Source organism: Helicoverpa zea, chromosome 27 (genome assembly GCF_022581195.2).
Source record: "Helicoverpa zea isolate HzStark_Cry1AcR chromosome 27, ilHelZeax1.1, whole genome shotgun sequence".
NCBI lineage: Eukaryota > Metazoa > Arthropoda > Insecta > Lepidoptera > Noctuidae > Helicoverpa > Helicoverpa zea.
The window spans coordinates 5,526,298-5,546,737 of NC_061478.1; the positions used below are offsets into that span (position 1 = coordinate 5,526,298).

At 35.9% G+C, this 20,440-nt stretch overlaps 5 protein-coding genes across 5 annotated transcripts; 2 read left to right on the forward strand and 3 right to left on the reverse strand.

The window, feature by feature from the left end:
* Positions 1–957: 957 nt before the first annotated feature.
* On the forward strand, positions 958–1,918 carry LOC124643559 (circumsporozoite protein-like). The gene is made up of 2 exons (XM_047182571.1): positions 958–1,002; positions 1,267–1,918. The coding sequence occupies exons 1-2, from the start codon at positions 958–960 to the stop codon at positions 1,816–1,818; spliced, it is 597 nt and encodes a 198-aa protein (XP_047038527.1). The 3' UTR covers positions 1,819–1,918.
* A 1,162-nt stretch (positions 1,919–3,080) lies between these two features.
* LOC124643214 lies at positions 3,081–6,507 on the reverse strand. Its single transcript, XM_047182093.1, has 4 exons — positions 6,409–6,507; positions 5,410–5,554; positions 4,719–5,014; positions 3,081–3,836 (listed from the first exon to the last, which is right to left on the reverse strand). Exons 1-4 carry the CDS (start codon positions 6,505–6,507, stop codon positions 3,192–3,194), a joined length of 1,185 nt encoding a protein of 394 aa, XP_047038049.1. The 3' UTR covers positions 3,081–3,191.
* A 2,944-nt stretch (positions 6,508–9,451) lies between these two features.
* Positions 9,452–11,414, reverse strand: LOC124643554 (putative uncharacterized protein DDB_G0286901). The gene is made up of 2 exons (XM_047182567.1): positions 11,332–11,414; positions 9,452–11,113 (listed from the first exon to the last, which is right to left on the reverse strand). The coding sequence occupies exons 1-2, from the start codon at positions 11,374–11,376 to the stop codon at positions 9,569–9,571; spliced, it is 1,590 nt and encodes a 529-aa protein (XP_047038523.1). The 5' UTR covers positions 11,377–11,414; the 3' UTR covers positions 9,452–9,568.
* A 3,187-nt stretch (positions 11,415–14,601) lies between these two features.
* LOC124643574 lies at positions 14,602–15,267 on the forward strand. Its single transcript, XM_047182604.1, has 2 exons — positions 14,602–14,643; positions 14,893–15,267. The coding sequence occupies exons 1-2, from the start codon at positions 14,602–14,604 to the stop codon at positions 15,265–15,267; spliced, it is 417 nt and encodes a 138-aa protein (XP_047038560.1).
* A 3,105-nt stretch (positions 15,268–18,372) lies between these two features.
* On the reverse strand, positions 18,373–20,404 carry LOC124643215 (keratin-associated protein 5-2-like). The gene is made up of 2 exons (XM_047182094.1): positions 20,390–20,404; positions 18,373–19,434 (listed from the first exon to the last, which is right to left on the reverse strand). The coding sequence occupies exons 1-2, from the start codon at positions 20,402–20,404 to the stop codon at positions 18,406–18,408; spliced, it is 1,044 nt and encodes a 347-aa protein (XP_047038050.1). The 3' UTR covers positions 18,373–18,405.
* Positions 20,405–20,440: the final 36 nt, after the last annotated feature.

Genomic DNA, 20,440 nt, shown 5'->3' on the forward strand with positions numbered 1-20,440 from the left:
GAGGCTTTAGTGACCAGGGATGGGTTGTGGTCATAAAGAGCTACAGCCTACTCACAGCTAGATCAACCATTCAAAAAGTTTCATCCTAACAAAAATACATCAGGACCTTGTATATGCTAGATGTGGAACGATACAAGGAGAAAACAAGAATAAAAGTGAGAGCGATTTCATACCAGCATACTGGCAAAGAATCTCCTCCTCGGCTTAGTGTTATAACATTATTACTACGCGATTAGGGTTCCGTACCCAAAGGGTAAAACGGGAGTCTATTGTTTTCGCTCCTCTGTCCGTCCTTCCGCCCGTCTGTCACCAGGCCGTATCTCATGAACCGTGATAGTTAGAGAGCTGAAATTTTTACAGATGGTGTATTTTTGTTGCCGCTATAACAACAAGTACTGAAAACTAGAATTCAATAAATATTTTCGGGGGCTCCCATACAACAAACATGATTTTTTTATCCGTTTTATAAATAGTGGTACGGAACCCTTCGTACGCGAATCCGACTCGCACTTGGCCGGTTTTTTTATTCCAACCTGCTTCTAGCAAATAATGACAATTAGGTACAGGTTCAAATGATGACACGACATTCCGTGATTTTTTGTCACGCGAAAACTGATGATGATGAGTTTGTCAATTTTTTGCAGTTTCGGGAATATGCGCCTATACGAACAGAGCGTTGTCACGCGAAAATACCGGGAAATCCGCTAGTCTGAAAACAAATTTTGTAAACCTACAAATTCATTCATATCTATTTCAAAAAGCATATAAACGACAAAATGTCACGTTCATATCGATTATCAACATTCATGATAAAATAATTAACGAAACAAAATCGATTGCTGACTACCTATCATTTGAAATCGAATCAACTATCTCAGACACATTTCGTAATATAAAAGTATATAAAGTAATGCTTTTGTACAATTCGCTCATTATTATTATTTAAATTTTATCAAAATGTATTGTCTAGTATTTTTATCTGTAGCTGTAATTTTAGTTCAGGTATGTACGATTTTTTAAAAATTAAAACCTTTTCATCATCATCCTCCTGCCCATATCCCAATTTTATTTGTGGTCGGCGCAGCATGTTTTCTTCTTCCATACTCTTCTACCTGCCGTCATTTCACAAGTAACATTCTTTCTAGCCATGTCGAATTTCGCTCTTTTAAACTCAGGTATATTCATGATATTTAAAGCTTTTTTGTACATATTTCTTTTCATAATTTTCATTTTTTTTGATAATTATTAATTTTTTATTTGTTCCAGAATACGCTAGGACAAACACTCGGATTAGGCAATGGACTTGCACAAAATAGACTAGGAAATGGCGTTGGACCTAATGGTCTACTGGGTAACAGAATAGCTGGAAACCTTGGACCCAATGGGTTAACTGGTAACTTTGGTGCCAACAGATTATTAGGAAACAATTTGGCGGCAGGCAACTGTGCTGGCAACAACATTGCTGCTAATAATTTTGCGGCCAACAACATAGCAAATAACGCAAATTTGGCCGCCAACAACTTGGCCAATGCTAACTTGGCTGCTGGAAATTTTGCTGGCTCTAACTTGGCCAACTATCAACTCAACAACAATATGGGTGTAAGCAACTTGGCGCCAAACAACGGCTTGGCGGGAATGCCAACTGGCAATGTAGGTTATGGTGACGTGGCAGTTGTTGGGGAGTTGCCAGTAGGTGGCAACACTGCTGTGACTGGCAATGTACCAGTTATCGGGTACGTCACGTTTGAGGGTATTTTGCCAGCGGGAGGTCTAGTCAGTGTTGCCAGTAACTGTGGATGTAATCAGTCGCCATATTGATTTTAAATTTTTAGTTGTTGTTGGACGTCAAGTCTATTGTAAATTTGTTGATATGTACTGCATTTATTTATGGTTTTAATAAATGTTTTTAATTTATGAATAATTATATTTTTTGTTATACCTACCCTATACATCTCTAATGCACTACACTATTACATTATTCGTCTCGGTCATGTTTCTATTAGACACTAGCTTTTATGGATTTAGTATCAGTAGTTTTTGAGTGAAAGATTTACAAACATCCAAATATCATACTTTCATGTTAGTAGTGTATTTTGCTGTGATTTATATCTTAAAAATATATTTCAAAAGAAAATGCTCAAGGAAAATGCTTTGTTTAGATGCAATTTTCAAGCTTTGTGATCGACTCAAGATTTCTCAACTTGCTTCCTCATCACTTCTGACATTGGCAGAATCATCGGCATCAACGACACCGTTAACCATAAATAAAAAAAATGTAGAATAGAAATTCTGGCTTTGTTGCCGAAGTGCATTTGTTTGTTACGCTTTTACGTTCAAACGGCTGACCTGATTGAGATGTTTGGCATGGAGATAGGTGTTCTTCAGAGATAGAACCGATTATCCGTGAGCAGCATATACAGTTCAAGAACGTGGATACTGCGGTTGAAATCTAGGTAAAAATATGTATCTAATCATTAGAATTATAGGATGTTTCCATTTTCTTATCTTGAGTACTACAGGGATTTCTATAGTTAAATGTAATCTTTCAAATTAATTGTTTTTTTTTTTGTGATATTAGTTATACAGAAATGAATTTTATCCAGTGCGCAAACTTTGTCAACGTATAGTTAAATAAGTTTTATAGATACGTATATTTTTATTTTGTCGTGTTTTAGTACAAAAAAGTAAAGTTATTGATATCGAAAGATGTTTATTTTGCAACCGATTGTACGGTCACAATCTTCATAGTAGGCACGGCGGCGGCAACGCGAAACCGGTTTACTGACGTGAACGCTGCTCCAAGCGCGTAAGAATAGTTGGTATCCATACCTTGCTGATTTTAGGGCGAAAAATTTTTTACTGATGATGCAGATGTATTCTGTTAATGATTTTGGACCACCAGATTTTTTTTGTGTACTGCTTAAAATTCATTCCTGTATAGACTACATGCTGTCTAGCTAAAACGAATAAAACGATGCGTGGAATACAACCTGGTGATAGATCACGGTGGAACAGCGGTTTCTTATTAATTAACCCTAAAAATTTATCGTGTTGCACTATGCTGTAGCTTTCATGATAGTAAGGAAAAGGTTCCAATCAAACAAAAAAATGACAATAAAATTCACAAAGTAAAATAAATAAAAAAACTTTATTACAAAAATAAATTATTAAACTAACATCACATTAAACTATTATATTGCTGGTGAACCGCAACTATAATTCACAGACGCCTTGCCATCATTTGGCACACTGCCATTCAAAGTCACAGTGCCATAAATTGGCATTCTACCAGTCACTGCCACTGAGCCACGCACTTCTAAGTTATCTGCTAGTATATTTAAACCAACAGGCAAGTTGCCATGGTTACCACTTGTAACAGTCACAGGAATAGGATTACTGCCAAAGTTTAAATTTGCCACTTTTGGCATGCCAGTCATGCCAACACTTTGCACCAAATTAGCATTTGCCAAGTTTTCTACTGCTTTAATTTCTGGCATCACAGGTGTGGCAAAATTAGGTTCTACAATATTAGATCTTATATTTGCCAAGTTTGCCCTCACCATATTATTATTAGCTTTGTTAGGCAAATAGTTATTTGCATAATGAGCGTTTGCATAGGTCTGGCGGTTCAGGAATATTCCTTTACCCATGTTGTTGGCAGATATGGGCAAGCTTCTTCCGATTGCGTTCTTGGCCATGCCATTTGGTAAACTTCTCATTGCGTTGTTGGCCACGCCATTTGGTATACCTCTGCCTATTGGCATGCCATTTGGTATTCTTGAGCTGGGTATTGGTCTGTTTGGTACGCCATATGGAATACTTTGTGCTGATGTTAACTGTGAAAATAAAACAAATAACCATGATGACAGAAAATAATTAAATTAACAGCTTTTAGGAGTTTTAACTTTAATAACAATAGTTAAAAGTTTCTTATTTATATGTATCAGAACTTAAGATCAACATAATGTTAGGTTTAATATTTTAGAATTATTATGTTTATTTACTAAAGCGTTTAAAAAAAATACAACTTGGACTAAGGAGATAACAAATTCTTTTGACTGATTTTAAGTTGAAATGGAAATTATTTTAGAGAAAATTAATCACTAGAGATTTTAATTTTAAATATTAAAATTATTAATTAATTATAATTAGGTACCTGCAATACAATTGATAATAATAAACACCTCCAGCCAATCATTTTGAAACGACTAAATTAAAATAATATGAACCGACGGTCTAAATAAAAGCAAGTCAGTAAAAGAGATAAGAATGCAAACGTGATAAAAATCTTAAAATATTATCATAATATATCAAAGTTTGTAAAGTTTCACAAAATGATATCGATTTACGTTGAATGATAGGACATGTCTTAAAACTCGATCGATTATGAAAGTACTAATATTTCATAAAGTTCGGAAGTAAAAACAACAAAACAAACAAATTCAAGTAAATCTGCCTGCCGTTGCCGTTCTGTATACCGTTTTCTGTCGATGGCGTTAACACGCCATAACGCCAAAAGATAGTCTTGAACCGGTGAAGGAATATAGGCTACTCTTTACCCGGTTGCGGTAAGTGGTTCTCTCGCTCCGTGAGTGAAATTAAGCGGAACTGCTAGTACAAAATGAATTTAATACATATTCAATAACTCTACAATACGTACCTCTACTTACGCATATATATTTTTTCCAGAACTAACAAAAATGTTTGCATATCCTAACTCTACCAGATGCTGGCACTTTGCCACTAAACTTCACAGTATTTGGAAGTGGCAACCCAGACTCAATACTATTACTCTCTGACGGATACGGTACTGTTGCAGATGCCATAATAAATGGCATGGGCGTTTCTGGCACTGACAAAGTCGATGGCATGCTGTTTGTTGCTGGCACGTTGAAAGTCGTTGGCAGTATGACTGCTGGTAATTGTGTGATGGCTGGCAATGTGTTATGGGTTGAAAATGTTGGTGATTGAGTCACGGAAATTGGTGTAGGTGGTTCTGAGTATGATGTGATTTCTGTAAAACAAATTTTTTATTACAGTGTAGTAATTGAATTGGAGAAATATCAATGGTTTCACTAGTTGGAATTTTAAAAAAATCCCAAGTAAATAATTTTTAATGGTGTAGGATGACATTTGAAACCACTTTAAAGATTTTAAGTTCAAACTCAAATGTTATACAAACAATGAAGTTTAATTAGAAAATTATTCTATGCTGAAATTAGAGGCTGTTTATTTGTTTGTTTGAACGCTGTAACTTCAGAACTTACTGGACCGATATGAATGATTCTTTCAGTGCGAGGAATAGTCTACACCAGGTTTGTGCAACCGCCAGGAAGCTAGTAAAATAAATAAACTTACGATTGTAACCATCGTTCCCAAATCTTCCAGCCACACTGACCGTTCCTCTACCTCTGACCTGACCTCCAAATGTGACAGGACCAGTCGTGCCCAAGTATGGAGACATGCTATTCTCCAACTTGTTGGGTATATACCAGGGATTGTATGTTGTGTATAGGGCAGGCTTGTAGTAAGGTATGGATATTGCTTCTAAATTCTGTAAATAGGGGTTTATAATGAAGATGAAGAATTTCATATGTTTATTTAAAATTAAATTGTGCATTACTCAAAAAGTTTTAAGAAAATGAAGATCACGATTCTTCAAAAACTGGGCAAACCATATCTTGGGGACCAATACATCGCAGGCTACATAATGTTCGTTGGATGTATAAAACTAATACAGCCAGGTAATTCAATGTTTAGTTCTAATAATTGCATATTTTCGTCTTATGACTCAAAGGAAAATACAACAAGGAAAACTACATTTTTAAGGGGATGAAAAGCTGTAATACGACAATTGGCAAAAATTCTTACCATTGATGATAAAAATGACAATTCTTCGATCGGTATGTAAACTATTAAGTAGTCCTTATATGGGTAGGCTGTAACACACTGGAAAAGATTTAAGCATAATAAAAACAGGTAATCTATAATCTATACTATTATGTACCTAACAGAGAGGAAACTTTTTTTTGTTATTCTATATTTTGTACCATAAAGGCTCCGAAACTTTGGAATTTGATAAAATTCTTTCACTGTTGCAACGCTAGACCATCCCTGAGTAACATAGAGGTAAGAAGTTCCCCAAGACGCGAATGAATCCGCGGGAAACAACTGGTATGTCATATGTTAATTGATATAGACATGACAATACAAAATAACTCACGTGAACAACAAATAAAATGAATGCTAAGCACATTTTGCGTGTTATGAAACTTATTTACACAAAACAATTATTTGTTACGTGACCTACTTTTATATTGAATATGCCATATTATCTGTTCTTTACACTATAGTTAAAAAATAAGTAATGGTGACTGTTCATTGAAACATTCAAAATAACTTATAAACTTTCATCAGGGTCTTTCTCCTGCATCCAGTCTTCTTCTCAATGTATTTGGGGTCGGCGCAATATGTTTTCCGCTTCCATTTCTCTTTGCCAGTCTTCATACTAACATCCACTCCCTACTTATCCATATCATCTTTCAGTTAATCTATGCATCTTCTCTTCATTCTGTCTCCGTCTCTGTCCATCCACGTTCATGCTTGAAGTATCTTTTATACAGTTGACAGCTGTCAGTTTTCAAGAAATGATTGAACCACTTCCACTCCAAAATTCTTGGATGATAGCATTCTTCATACTGCCTGACAGCAATTACGTACTGTAAGGCTCTAGACAGACGGACTGCATTTCAACTGCAAATTGCAGTTCAAGAGCAGTTTGAATGCAGTTGACACGACTGCAATAGAACTGCAAATTAACTTCAGAACACGACTGCACGCCGACTGCAATTCAACTGCACTCGGACAGCACTTTTTGATTTGCAGTTCTATTGCAGTCGTGTCAACTGCAATCAAACTGCCCTTGAACTGCAATTTGCAGTTGGATTGCAGTTGAAATGCAGTCCGTCTGTCTAGAGCCTAAATTGCATCGACAAATTAATGGTCATACCGTACTATAATTTATGGGCAAGCAATGTCACACAATTGACACTAACTTATTGAAAATTAAAACGTGTTAGGAGCCATAAATTGCCTTTCCTATCAGTGGTAATTTCGAAATATTGAATGCATTTATATCCTTTGTTAATTAGGTAAAGTATTATTCTTGTGAGTCATACGTCATAATATGGCGCGTAAGTATATCATTTACTACATTACTGTACACGGTGGGACAATGGACAAAGAGAGTAGTTACTTTTTTATACTACTTTTTACTTTTTATACTTACTTTTTTTATATTTTTCACTCTTTTTTTAATAGATTTATTTTGTAACTGCTTGAGTAATAGGTATGGGTAAGGTGTGTACTAGCCAACATGATTAACTATTTGAATTGATTTTATATACAAAATGTACACAATGTTGTATAGTGATATTTAAATATTTGTTCTTCAAACCATACAGACAGAATTGTGTTGCTGGGGAGTTTGTTCCACCACTTCTTCTTCCCAGCAAAAACACATAGGAAGTGGTGAAGGGCGGGCGTTTTGGGGGCTGTCTTTTGTATTGACGTTCGAAAAGTGCTGATTTTCAGCCTACTTTGAATAAATGACTTTTGATTTTTGATTTTTTTTTTCTTTATTCTTAATAACCACACGGTCTGTTAGCCCCATGGTAAGTTATTAATGGGAAATTATAATTTTAGCCACAAAATTATTTATTGGACACATGATTAAACTTCTAATTTTATAACTAAGCAACGGGGAAATGACATAGCCTCTAATAAACTAATTCGTCTTTTTTACAACGCCAACTACTAGAAAGCTTCAATAAAAGATCATCAATTATTGTAACTTGTCCTTCTTATTTATACATTGTCATCTAAATTACTAACTCGGCCTCATTTTTCCAAAAACGAGCCAAGAAAAACGAGATCAACGTTTTTCTTGGCTCGTTTTTTTTTTGATGGTAGAACTTAATTTGGATTCATTTTATTTAGCATATTGCCATTTATAACCTTCAATTAAAAACATTGTATTAAAAATTGAAGTTAGTGACGAAAACGAATCGCTGCAAAACCGACTCCACGTAGTCCTGTCTGCCCTACCTCTAGAGTGCAATTCAAAACCGTGTAGGCGCGGAAGGGCGAGGCGGCCTGCGAGCTGAGGCGCAGGTAGTTTCAGCGCTTGCCGCCGCGGCTGAGGCTGGCCGGCGGAGCCGGCCAGAAAGCCGAAGCTGCGGTGGTGAGCGTGAAAACCATCTGCGACGATAAGCTCGCATGGGACTGCCGGAGCCCCGCAGCACCGGAGCCGTGACAGAAGCCATGCTTGCTGCATGTTGCATGCTTACTTCCATGCTGGGTCAATTAATATGGGATGTATTGTATTTTAAACAAAACACTCAGTTCTTCTTCCGAGCCTTTTCCCAATCATGTTGGGGTCGGCTTCCAGTCTAACCGGATTCAGCTGAGTACCAGTGCTTTACAAGAAGCGACTGCCTATCTGACCTCCTCAACCCAGTTACCCGGGCAACCCGATACCCCTTGGTTAGACTGGTGTCAGACTTACTGGCTTCTGACTACCCGCAACGACTGCCAAGGATGTTCAATGACAGCCGGGACCTACAGTTTAACGTGCCATCCGAAACACAGCCAATGGTGTCTAAGATATACTTAGAAAGTACATACAAACTTAGAAAAGTTGCATTGGTACTTGCCTGACCTGGGATCGAACCCGCGCCCTCATACTTGAGAGGTTGGTCCTTTACCCACTAGGCCACCACGACTAAACAAAAAAAAAAAAAACTCAGTACGAGTTAAAAAATTAGAAGCTAAATAAATATTTTTTTGATGTCACTTAATAGTATTTAAGAAGTTTACTGTTAGAATGCATGCTACAAATTTAGATGCAAAAAAATAACTATCATGCTGAGTTGTATTTAGAGTGGAAGATAACTCGTGGCTAAGATAGTATTATTTAGATGCTCGACGCTTCATTAATTGTGGCTGACTTAGTAATTTAGATGGCAACATACATTTTTGGGGGCGAATAATGATATTAAAAAGAAGCCTGTTTAATTAGCACCCGTTATTAATTAACTTGGGTTATGGGTGCTAACACAACTGATAAACTACATGTACCTAGCTACATATATATGTACATATTATAACACCCAGACCACGGCCAACAAGCATGATCGTCACACAAATGTCGACCTAACCGGGACCTCAGGTTCGGCAGGCTAACATACTTAGCCATTGTGCCATCGAGGTCGTCGAATTCTACTTCCAAGTAGGAGTGTACATTATGTATCTGTTGCTTTTCCTAATCTCCGGGAATAGGTATGATGTAGGCTAAGAAGAGATCCGGCGATGGCGAGTTTTGGTCGCTTAAAAGGTAGGCAAAGTTGAAATAAAATACGAGTATAAAAATATTGTTTTATTTTATCGAAGCACATGACGTTGTGTTAAAAAATCATTAAACTAATCCTCAATTATTTTACAAAACTTACTATCACTAATGCAATAAATAAATGCTTTTATTTACAAAAAAATATTACGCTAAGGAATATCAACTGCAAGGATTATTCAAAATAGTCACAGTTTCCGTAATGCCAGCAACTGGCAAGCCATTTAGGAATGGCATATTCTCTATACCTTCAATTTGCAGATTTTTTACCAATTCCTGTGCCAAATTGAAATTATTTGATGTTAATGTAGACTGGCAATCATTTGGCAAATTAGAAAGCGATGCCACTACATCTGCCAATGAGTTCTGGTTAACTGGCATGTTGGCATTTCCATACAAGTCATATTGCTGATTGTTGACTGGCATATCAATATTACCGTATTGTAGGTTGCTGCTTAAAAAGCTGTTGCTTAGCCCATTTTGCGACTGTATTTCTGGTATAGCACTTGCAATAAATTGCCTATTATTCAAGAGTCCGCTATTGGTAATGGCATTTAATGGCAAATTATTGACATTTGTTGAAGTTGTTACAAAATTATTTGGAATTCCTAAGTTGTGGTTCACAGGATTATTAGCAACAAATTGCTGACTATCTACAGTCATCATATTGCTGTTTTGAAAATTATTGTTGGCGACTGACAAACCATTGCTGTATGGCACATTACTTGACAAGACATTGCTGTTTATAAAACTGTTTGCATTTTGATATACGTCGGTATCTGGCACGATAGTTGGTAATGCATTTGGTGAATTGACCAAACTGTTGACAGTTTGAGCATTATTTATGTTTGAAAATCCATTGACACCTTGTGGCATATCATTGTTGCATATGCCATTGTAGTTTTGCAAATTATTGCCATTAACATTCACGCTGTCAACTGGCGGATTATTGCGGGGAAGTCTGGTCATATCTGCCAATCCATTTGCGAGTTCGAAGCCAGTTATTTGAAAATTATTAAGTGGCAGTTGACTGTTGATTGATGGCAATAGATTGCCATTTGGCAAAATGTTTTGTGACAATCCGTTGTTTTGTGCCATTGATGGTAGAATATTGCGACATGGCAAGTTATTAAAATTTGGTAAACCATTAGGTATTTGCATATTATTTGGCAAAGTATTTAAAGGTGATAAATTATTTAAATTGAAATTATTCTTTCCAGCAGGCACATTCATTAAATTCTGCAAACTATTTGTGACTGGATTATTAATATTTGATAATCCATTTGGCAAATTATTAAATAGTCCATTATTATTCATGCCATTTACATTTGGCAACCATCTATTCTGTGGTAAAATATTCCTGTTTACAAATGGCAAATTCATTGGTGAATTATTCGGTAATGCCATTCCGTTGTTGAAAGCAAAATTATTTGGCATATTTGCGAAATTTTTAGGCAGATTATTGCCACGTGGCATATTGCCAAAAGGCATGCCATATCTGAATGGCAAGCCATTGGCGAGGCCGTTTAGTGGCAAGTTGGCACTACCTGGCAGATTGACTGGCAAGTTGGCATTACCTGGTAGATTTACTGGTATATCATTTATTTGTCTTGATGTTCTGATGATTGTTTCTAATGGTATATTTGCTACATTATTCAGTATATTCTGGCTGGTTACTTCTCGAGTTAAGAGGTGAGCAGAAATTATCTGTAAATCAAAATAAAGTTGAAATATTAGGTGAGTTATGTATTACGTATTAAATAAATTGAACAACTTGCAAATTGTAAAAAAAAAAAAACATAAATGTGAAATTTGATTTAAATTATCTTTGAATAAAAAAATTTCTTCATAAAATCTAAATAGAAAATAATTATCATTACATGGATCACCATAAAAAAAAAAACAAGAAAATTACTGAAAATTACCTGAACTAAAATAATTTGCAGAACACCGAACACTTTTAAAATCATTTTTCTGTTTTATCTCGCATTACTGTCCGTATCAAACTAAAATTAACCAGACAGATATTTAACTTTATATATTTTTTATATCAAAACAATCATTGACGTGTTTTATCTTATATATTAATAATATCTAACAGATGATTCTTAATAATCATCTTTCTATCGATGGGAACGTGATCATATCATAGGTACAATAATTATATTATCATATCACTTACCTACGGTCATATTGCTAAATATAAAATTTACCTGTTCAGGATTATTTGCTTACTAGCCGTTTGCCCGCGACCCGTGGGAACTACATCCCGTAGGTACCGAAATAAAATATAGTCTATGTTACTCGGGAAGGGGTAGCTTTCCAACAAAGAAAGATTTTTTTCCAATCGGTTTAATAGTTTCAAAGCCCCAAACAAACAAAAAACTATTTCCTCTTCATTATATCAGTATAGATTATATTAGTCTAGAAATATGGATAGGCCGTTGCAGGCTCAAAAGAAATGTCACATTATTTTTGTCATAAAAAATGCGAAGCAAGGAGATCGGACACAAACTGGTTGACAACCTATTATGATTTATGTCAGGCCATATTGCGTGAAAAAAAAAACAAAAAAACTTACAAAAGCCGTTTAATATTGAGAAAAAGTATAATTAAAAATAAATATTTAATGTCATTTAAATTTTTTTGACGAAAATATGCCAGCATTTTTCCGATGTCATAAGCAAAAAGGTTTTCCCTCAAAGGAAAACTGTTTTTCTTTCATTCGACTTCAGGAAAATAAGTGGTTTGTCAAGTCAGATGCGGCTATTTTATTTAATGAAATGTTCAGATTTTCATTGTAATTCACCGGATAAAACGTAAATTCAATGATTTAGACGAATTAAATATTGAAAAATGTTCTCGTAAGTAGGATAAATGTTGATACAATATGATATGTTATAGGCAAAAATATTGTTTGTCCTTATTTCTTATTTTTACGTACCTAGATAAAACAGAGTGTAAATAAATAGATTAGGAACGTTCAAAGAAGACAATCTTTTTCGTTTTCAGGAATATTAGGTACCTATTTACCTACTCAAGGTAATATGAAAATCTGATATTTAGCTTTTATATTAAGATATTAATAAAGACAATATCTTAATTCCACATTTTCCTAAAAGCTCCCGTAACAAAGCCGAGCTATAATAATATCTAACCAAGACAATAAAGGTCGCGTCCTTGATCGAAGGTCGCTACAATATCCTTGGTCTTAAGGTCACGTTCGGGGCTGTGACCTTCTTGTCAAGGTTTGACCTTGAGTGAAGGACGGGTTTCAAGGTTTCGCGTTGGTATCTTCTTGATGAATGATTTAATACTCTCATATAACAATGAGGGTTTTTGAAATTTTTTCTGCCACCGGGTGGCGCCACGTATGCGTCTGGTCCAAACAGCTGTCAAATAGTATGGAATTGTAGGTGCCGAACTTATTGTTTATTGAAATTCTGTTATATTGGAAGTGTTATTGATTTTATTATGGACTACGGTCAGAATAAGGTTTCCGAACTAAAAATTGAGCTAAGAGAGAGGGTGCAAAAGTCACTGGTAGTTGAAAAATTTGTTAACACAATATGATTTAGTTTTTTTTATTTACTCAACCTCAATAGTAAAACAATAATGCAGTGCTTTAATTATAAAATAAAAAAACCACTAAAATCGTTCACTATTCATAGTAAAGATAAGCACTTTGACAGTTACCTGGACCTGACGACTCAGTGCGCCACCTGGTGGACGCCATTTTAGAAAACCCTCATTGTATCATTCTTGTGGTTTATTTTTATAAGTTTTGCAAAAGATTCCTAAATTAATTCACAATATTTTTTTTCAAAAGACTGATCAATATATCAACGTTTAAGGAAATCCCATTTTCTTAAGTTTCTTTAAAGAAAAAGAAACTACTTAGACAAAAATTTTGAGACGTTAGTGGATTCATGGACGGTGAACAAAAACAAAAAAAAAAAAAATCAAAGAAATAATTTAATTACAAGAAATAAATACTTAATATTAACAAAAAGAAAATTACATTTTCTTTCTAACCTCAAAATCAATAATATCTGACAATTCCCGCTCTTTTACCTAAAACGTCATTGCCAACTGTCACTTGAGGTGTAGCCAAAGGTATTCTGTTTTCAGCCTTTTGTGAACATTTACAAGCATTGGCTGCGAACATTAAACTCTCTAAAGCTGACTTTTTTAATGCTTCGGCCATATACATTTTCTTATTAACTCGTCCAGGATATTTTTTAGGCATTGTCTGAATGACAGACATAATGGTATTTATTTTTTCTTCAAATGGCGCGTTCGTAGTTAGCAAGGAGGTTATTAATGGTGACCGTGGTTGCGTGTATGTTGGTTGGAGATTTTGAATCTGTGGAGCTCGTGGCCGGTTCATTAAGATCTGTGCGGAGACGTTCTGTAAAAAATACAATGAATGAATTATTGTAGGACTTGGTATAATTTAAAAATTATTAATATAGGTATGTAATATTTTTGACAAAATGTACAATAAAGTTATATCTAAGTTATAATATAACTTTGCCGCCCCGAATCCGGTGCTAGACTAGATTTAGGGTTAATCAGAAAGTATCTATCAGTAGAAAACTACTGAGCATGCGCAGTGCTTCAAATGGTTATCTCGAGGAGAAGAAAAATTATTTGACAAGAATTCTGAAAATGATAACTTGTAGATGGAAACTTAGGAGACTTAGTGAATATCAAAATAGAAATACTTACACTCAAAAATAAAGTCTGTAATGCGAAAACACAGAAAAACATCGCAACTTTTGACATTTTAAATTTTTGTTGGAATAAATGGTAAAATAAGAACTTGTTAAAAATAAAACTTTGGAAAAACTATTGCTTTTTTTTAAATATTTTTTCTAATTAGTACCTATCTAAGTACTTCTAGTACCACGAACTGAATAATCTTTAAAATAAAATACCCACCTAAGTTATTACTTAAGTATGAACCCTTATCAATAAATATAATTTATTATCACATTATTATGAAAAACTTAATATTCATAATTATTATCTAATAGATATAAAGATTTGTAATAAATAACGTTAACTTTATCAAAATCAAAATGATGCAAACATATGCATTTATATTACAAAAGAAATTAGTAGCTTTGGTATTTAAACGTCAAGTTTTAATCTCCAAAACACAGTTAATTTAATTGTTTAACGCACACAACATGATTTGTATTATATTTGTTGTTTCTACCATTTTTGTTTCTGTAAGTATTCTAGTAAACTTATTTACTTTAAGATCCATTTTCACCGACTACATACGCGATCATTTTTAATAAAACAACTGTTTATTTTGAAAATTGATCGTGAAAATTCATAGTAAAAAGTGTTTTTAAGAAAACTGGCGAAAATGTTGTAGGTGTACTTGGGCCTTATTTCATTAAAATTAATCGGACTCTTTAACTACCTATATGTATATTGCTTATTTTTAAAATTTGTTTCTTATTTTTTTCCAGGCACAATGTCAAATCTTCGCGCCATACCCCAGAACAGTGCCAGCCGTCATGCCAAGCTGCCCATGTGGCAAGCAAGCCACATTGCCAGTCATGAAAGTACCCTACGAAGTCCCTATGACAGTCCCCGCCGCCGTGCCAAGAGTTGCAAAGGCACCCATTGGGTGTCTAGAACCCACTGTGACGTCATATGGCACTATTGCTGAGACTTCACTGCCTGTTGGCCTGCCAGTAGGCTTGCCATTAGCAAATCCGTTCCTACCAGCGGCTTCACCCGTGTCAGCTTTAGCGCCATTTTCTCCACTGCTGCCTCCTGCAAATACTTGCAGTAGGTGCCAGTACTTAAAAAAGATACCTATCCCTCCTCCTTGTATTTAAATTATTTGTTAAATAAATAAATTATTTTGTTAAGTTAACTGTATTTGTTTTTGTTCCCTTATCTGCTTAGCCTTTTCCCATCTATGTTGTGGTCCCCTTCCAGTGTTAACGGATGCAGTATCTATGTTTTACATGGAACGACTGCCTGTAGCCTCTTCAACCCAGTTAGGCTAGGGCAATTTCAAACTCTTTGGTAAGACTGTTAATAATATGCCAAAGATGCTCAAATGACAGCCGGGACCCATCTATGTAACGTGTCTTCCGAAACACAATTGCCTTATGTAATTGGAAATACCTACTCGTAAAGCATTGAACAACAATGGAAAATCTTGCGTGGCTAAAGTTTTAGCCCCCTGAACAGCCCAAGAAACCTAAGAGTATCCGCACAATGCTGACTAAACAGTCGGGCAAAAGTTGACCCAATGTATGGCACTTTTTTAAGGAATGTTTTATTTTAATCAAATCTTCAGCTTGGTTAAATACCTGATGTTTGTAATGTGCCTACTACCATTCAGCTTCATACTGATTTGTGATCCCAAACAAACTATCGGCCGACTAAAAGTTTGCATTGTGCTCTTAGGTAAGGTTTCACAGAAATCATCCTTAATAACCATCTTCTTTTTCCATATGTAAGTGCCTAACGCCGTACCTACCTTTTAAAAGTGGTTAAGATGATGATGTCTCTCTGACTGATTGTCGGCCACGGCGGCTGTTCTCTTAAATAAAGATCAGCCAGCTGCTCAGGACTTATTTTATAGAGCACGGACATTTGCGCAGACAGCTGCACTCTATATCTTCACTCTCACAGAACGTGGTAAGTACGTATATACTGAAATGATTGTAGTGCACGCCATAGTTTTTTTTAGTTTTTAGGGTTTTAGAAACTTTCGCAAAGCAGTCGTAGCTTGGATGTAAGCGTTATACATCCGTGAATCAGAGTACGTAAATGTTGTTCCTAGGCTTGATCTCTGTAGTGTCGGATTACCGTCTCATCGCACTATGAGGGTGATGGAATAGAAAGTGCACCTGTGTCCAAGCAAAAGCTTGTGTAGGTAAGTACTATGTCCTGTGCAGCTAACCTCCTCATTTGAGAACAGCCGCTGTGGCTGATAATCCTTAGGAGGACATCAGATACTGATTTAATAAAGAGGAAATATTTTTATGTTTCTTTGTTTGAATAATTCTTAAACAATTGGAAAACTACACACTTTTAGAGTAGCATAAGCTATATTTTATCCCAATACGGGTAGTATTTCCCACGGGATGCAGTCGAATCCGCGGGTAAACGGCTAGTTGGAAAAGATCACCAAAGAAAACCAAATTATTCTCAATTTGATACAATTTTATTTCATAAAATGAATTAGAACACAAATAAATAATAGTTTAGTAGAAAAGTTTAGACAAAATAAATATTACTAATTATAACTTCAAGTCTAAATTACATAGTAGGTGGAGGTATCGGTATTTTTTTCAAAAATTGACCCCGAGATTGTGGCATTGTTTTCAATGCGCTTGAAAGCGACGCAGTTAACGGTGAAACGGGTGACGCGGCTGGTAGATATGGATTCCCATTCTGAACTGCAACCTTTTTCTGAGCAACCTTCACATATTCTGTACCTTTAGGCTGAGCTATCAATACTTTTTGTTGAACCTCCTTTTTGATCTGCGGCACTCTCTTTTGGACAATCAACCTTTTTGATACTTCATCGTTCTTCAAAAGTAGATTTCTCAAAATTTGCGTTTCACCAATCACATTTTTAGGAGTCACTGTGTCCATTTTACGTTGTATTAGCACCGTTTTTGGTTTCTTTTGAACTATAACATTATTTGGGTTCTGTAGAACATTTTTTAGGCCAATTTCTTTTGGATTTGTGACAAGAGCGATTAATTTTCGAGGTTCTTTTGGTACTTTTTTGATGATGGCAAATCTTCTAGTGACAGCTGGTTCTACTCTCTTGTTGGTACCTAAAGTGAGAGCTTGTAGTGTCTGTTCGGTACTTTGTGGTGACATTATGCCTTGGAACAATGAGTTTAGAGAATTAGCTGTCAATCTTACGCTTAGAGATGGTGTAAGAGTGATTGATAGAAGTAATGCGACGTGTTGTAGCTGCATTTTTGCCTGAAATAAAAAATAAAATTTTGTAATTTAAAATGTTACGTTATTCGTTTTACTCTGTGTATAAGACAGTTTATCTGCTAATAGCAAATTTCTTTGCAAAGTCTTACAAATAAATAATATTGGTGGTGGGGCTCGGTTATCATTTGAACGTATTTGGTACTCGTTACGGGTAGTCAGCAGCCAGACTCTGTTACAACCTCTTACCAAATTGGTATAGGATTGCACCTAACCGGATTGATAAGGTCAGATAGGCAGTGGCTTCTTGTAAGACACTGGTACTCAGATACTGACAGACTGGAAACCGACCCCAACATAGATTGGAAAAAGCTAGACAAATGATGAAGAGTTGAAACAAAGTATTGAAAAGATCTTACCTTGCTAATTCAAAACAAATGATTATACTGCACCTGTCAAATTGAACTGTTTATATAAAAATCTTCGAGTTTATTTATCTGCAGTCTTACAGCAATCGATTTTGATAGTGTGGTTGCTGAATCGAAATGTTTTACTATCGATTATAATCGTGATTTATCTTTGTATTTTCTTGTGTAACTATGTATTATATTACGTCAACTATTGATAGAACAAAGACTAAGAATGAGATGAGCATACGAGTAGGTACCTAATCAAGATGGCCATAGTGGAAACTCAAACAAGTATCAATGCAACTTTTTTAAATTGTTACATATTTTATGTACTTTCTCAATAAATCTAGTACACGAATAGGTACCTAACTGACAAAAGTTGAAAGATAAATTTTGAACAAGCATAGAATTTAAGTCTGTAATATTATCTAACCTAAATTGAGCAAGCGTAATGGTTAAAACGCTTATTCCTTCTCTATATGAGAAGAAGCCTGTACCCTTCAGTGGGAAGATAAAAGGCTCATGGTAATGAGCGTACAGGACACTATAGGTGTCTTTCAAAGCCATGAACGAAAATAGAACCAAAAAAAGTAATTTAAAAATTCACAATTTATTAATTTACACTTACACACTAAAGAATACATTACATACATATCACAAGAAGGGTGGTTGCAGAGTAACCTGACGCAGGTACTTAGGGTTGCATCCACCACATCCACAACCAGACCCTCCGCATCCACATCCACACGCAGGTACCTCTACAGTCGGCAACTGACATGGGCAGGCAGGCATCTGAATACCGGGACATCCACAGGGGCCCACACATCCACATGATGACACAGGAACCCCGCATCCACAGGTACCAGAGCAACCGCATGACATTGGCAGCGCCGGACAGCTACAGGGGCCGGAACATCCACAAGCAGACAGTCCTGAGCAACCGCAGGGTCCAGTACAGCCACATGATGAAACTGGTATTAAGCCACATGAGCAGGGACCCATACAGTCACAGGATGACAATGCGATGTTTGAGCATCCACAGGGACCCAGGCAATCGCAGGCGGATAACTGTAGGCCTGAGCAGCCACAGGGGCCTGAACATCCGCAAGACGAGAGCTGGATACCTGAACATCCACAAGGTCCCTGACATCCACATGCCACAGGTACCGGGGTATAGGAAGGAATTTCGATAAGAGAGCTAATGCTATAAGGCAATGGAACTTGAAGACTTTGGCAGCCACATTTGTCAATTACAGGTGCTCCACAAGGGCAAGCTGGTAGTTTGACAGCAGGTGCTCTACACCCACACTTGGGTTCAACACAACCACAGGGGCTTGGGCATCCACAGGCACCCGAACAGCCACAGGGAAGGTCTACTGTTACGAACTCAATTGCCTGCAATTGAGTTCGAGGTTCGAGTACTTCAAGGGATGGGAACAGGCATCCCAGCGGGTTTAACTCATCAGGTTCCGCGTACCGGTACTTAGGTACGTCAATAACGGATCCAGGGGCAGGTAAGACCACAGGTGCGTAAACAGGTTCAATGACAGGTCCTCTACATCCACAGTTCAGGATGTCTATGAGAGGATTCTGACATCCACATCCAGTCAGACCGAGGTTCTGCAGACCAGATTTCTTGATTTTAGTCTTCGATTTGGCTAGTTTGCGTTTCTGAGCATTGATCTGGAAAGAGAAAAAATAGGTCCATTTATAAATTACTCAGTACCTAAGTATTTATTAGCTTTAAATTATATAGTGTTAGTCCTTATAGGTAGGCCACACTATTATGTAGCTATGTATAAATTCGAAAGTAGGTAAACCGATTTAGGTATATGTTTGGTAAATACATAAAAGCTAGGGGCTGAAACAGGACATGAACTGATTGAGATGGAATTTGGCACAGAGATCACTCTTAGCCTGAATAGGCGTAGGCTACTTTTTATCTGAACCATGGAAGTAGTAGGTATCTCTGCGACTCTGGCAAAACCACGGGAGACAGCTAGTATTAGTTATAAATATATTTAAAGTTTTATACTTACAATAGCGCATGAAACAATTAGAAGAATAATCGAAGTCTTCCAGAAATTCATTTTAAATTAATTATTTAACTTTCAATTAAATTAATAAAGTAAATACTTATTAAAAATAAATATCTGAAGAATATGATGTTCATTCCAAAATAATGTTTGCTTTTATACAAATTAGTTTGTCAATATGTTGATAAGTTAAAAAAATTTCGTTACAATATAAACTTATCGATTTTTTTCATAATAAACATTCGGTAATAGATTTTAATCGCGTTTTAAGTTAATAATTTCATAATCCATTTTTGACATAATATAATTGATAAATATTACATTGTTGTTACATAAATATTATATAATTGCTTTAATAAATTACTGTAATATTTTGTTTACGAAATCTTAAGCCCCCGTGCCGGTACAGTCTGGATCTGCCTAACCTTTCCCCATCTATGCTATGGCCGGCTTAGTTTAACCGCATGCAGGTGGGTACCAGTGTTTAAGGAGTGACTGCTTATCTGACCTCCTCAACCCAGTTACATTAGCAGAATATTAAAATTCGCAATGTTCATCTTAACAATCAATCACTTGCTGTAAAGCGAATTTGTTTAACCTACCACTGTTTCATCCATTCGGGAAAGTCAATCTTTATTTCTACCTACACTCTT

Coding starts and splice junctions, on each gene's coding strand:
- LOC124643559 (XM_047182571.1), top strand. CDS start 958: ATGTATTGTCTAGTATTTTTATCTGTAGCTGTAATTTTAGTTCAG. Junction 1,003..1,266: donor TAGCTGTAATTTTAGTTCAG/GTATGTACGATT, acceptor TATTTGTTCCAG/AATACGCTAGGACAAACACT.
- LOC124643214 (XM_047182093.1), bottom strand. CDS start 6,507: ATGAAGACTGGCAAAGAGAAATGGAAGCGGAAAACATATTGCGCCGAC. Junction 5,015..5,409: donor ATTTGGAGGTCAGGTCAGAG/GTAGAGGAACGG, acceptor TTTGTTTTACAG/AAATCACATCATACTCAGAA. Junction 3,837..4,718: donor AAGTGCCAGCATCTGGTAGA/GTTAGGATATGC, acceptor TTATTTTCACAG/TTAACATCAGCACAAAGTAT.
- LOC124643554 (XM_047182567.1), bottom strand. CDS start 11,376: ATGATTTTAAAAGTGTTCGGTGTTCTGCAAATTATTTTAGTTCAG. Junction 11,114..11,331: donor TGCAAATTATTTTAGTTCAG/GTAATTTTCAGT, acceptor TTTGATTTACAG/ATAATTTCTGCTCACCTCTT.
- LOC124643574 (XM_047182604.1), top strand. CDS start 14,602: ATGATTTGTATTATATTTGTTGTTTCTACCATTTTTGTTTCT. Junction 14,644..14,892: donor TTTCTACCATTTTTGTTTCT/GTAAGTATTCTA, acceptor ATTTTTTTCCAG/GCACAATGTCAAATCTTCGC.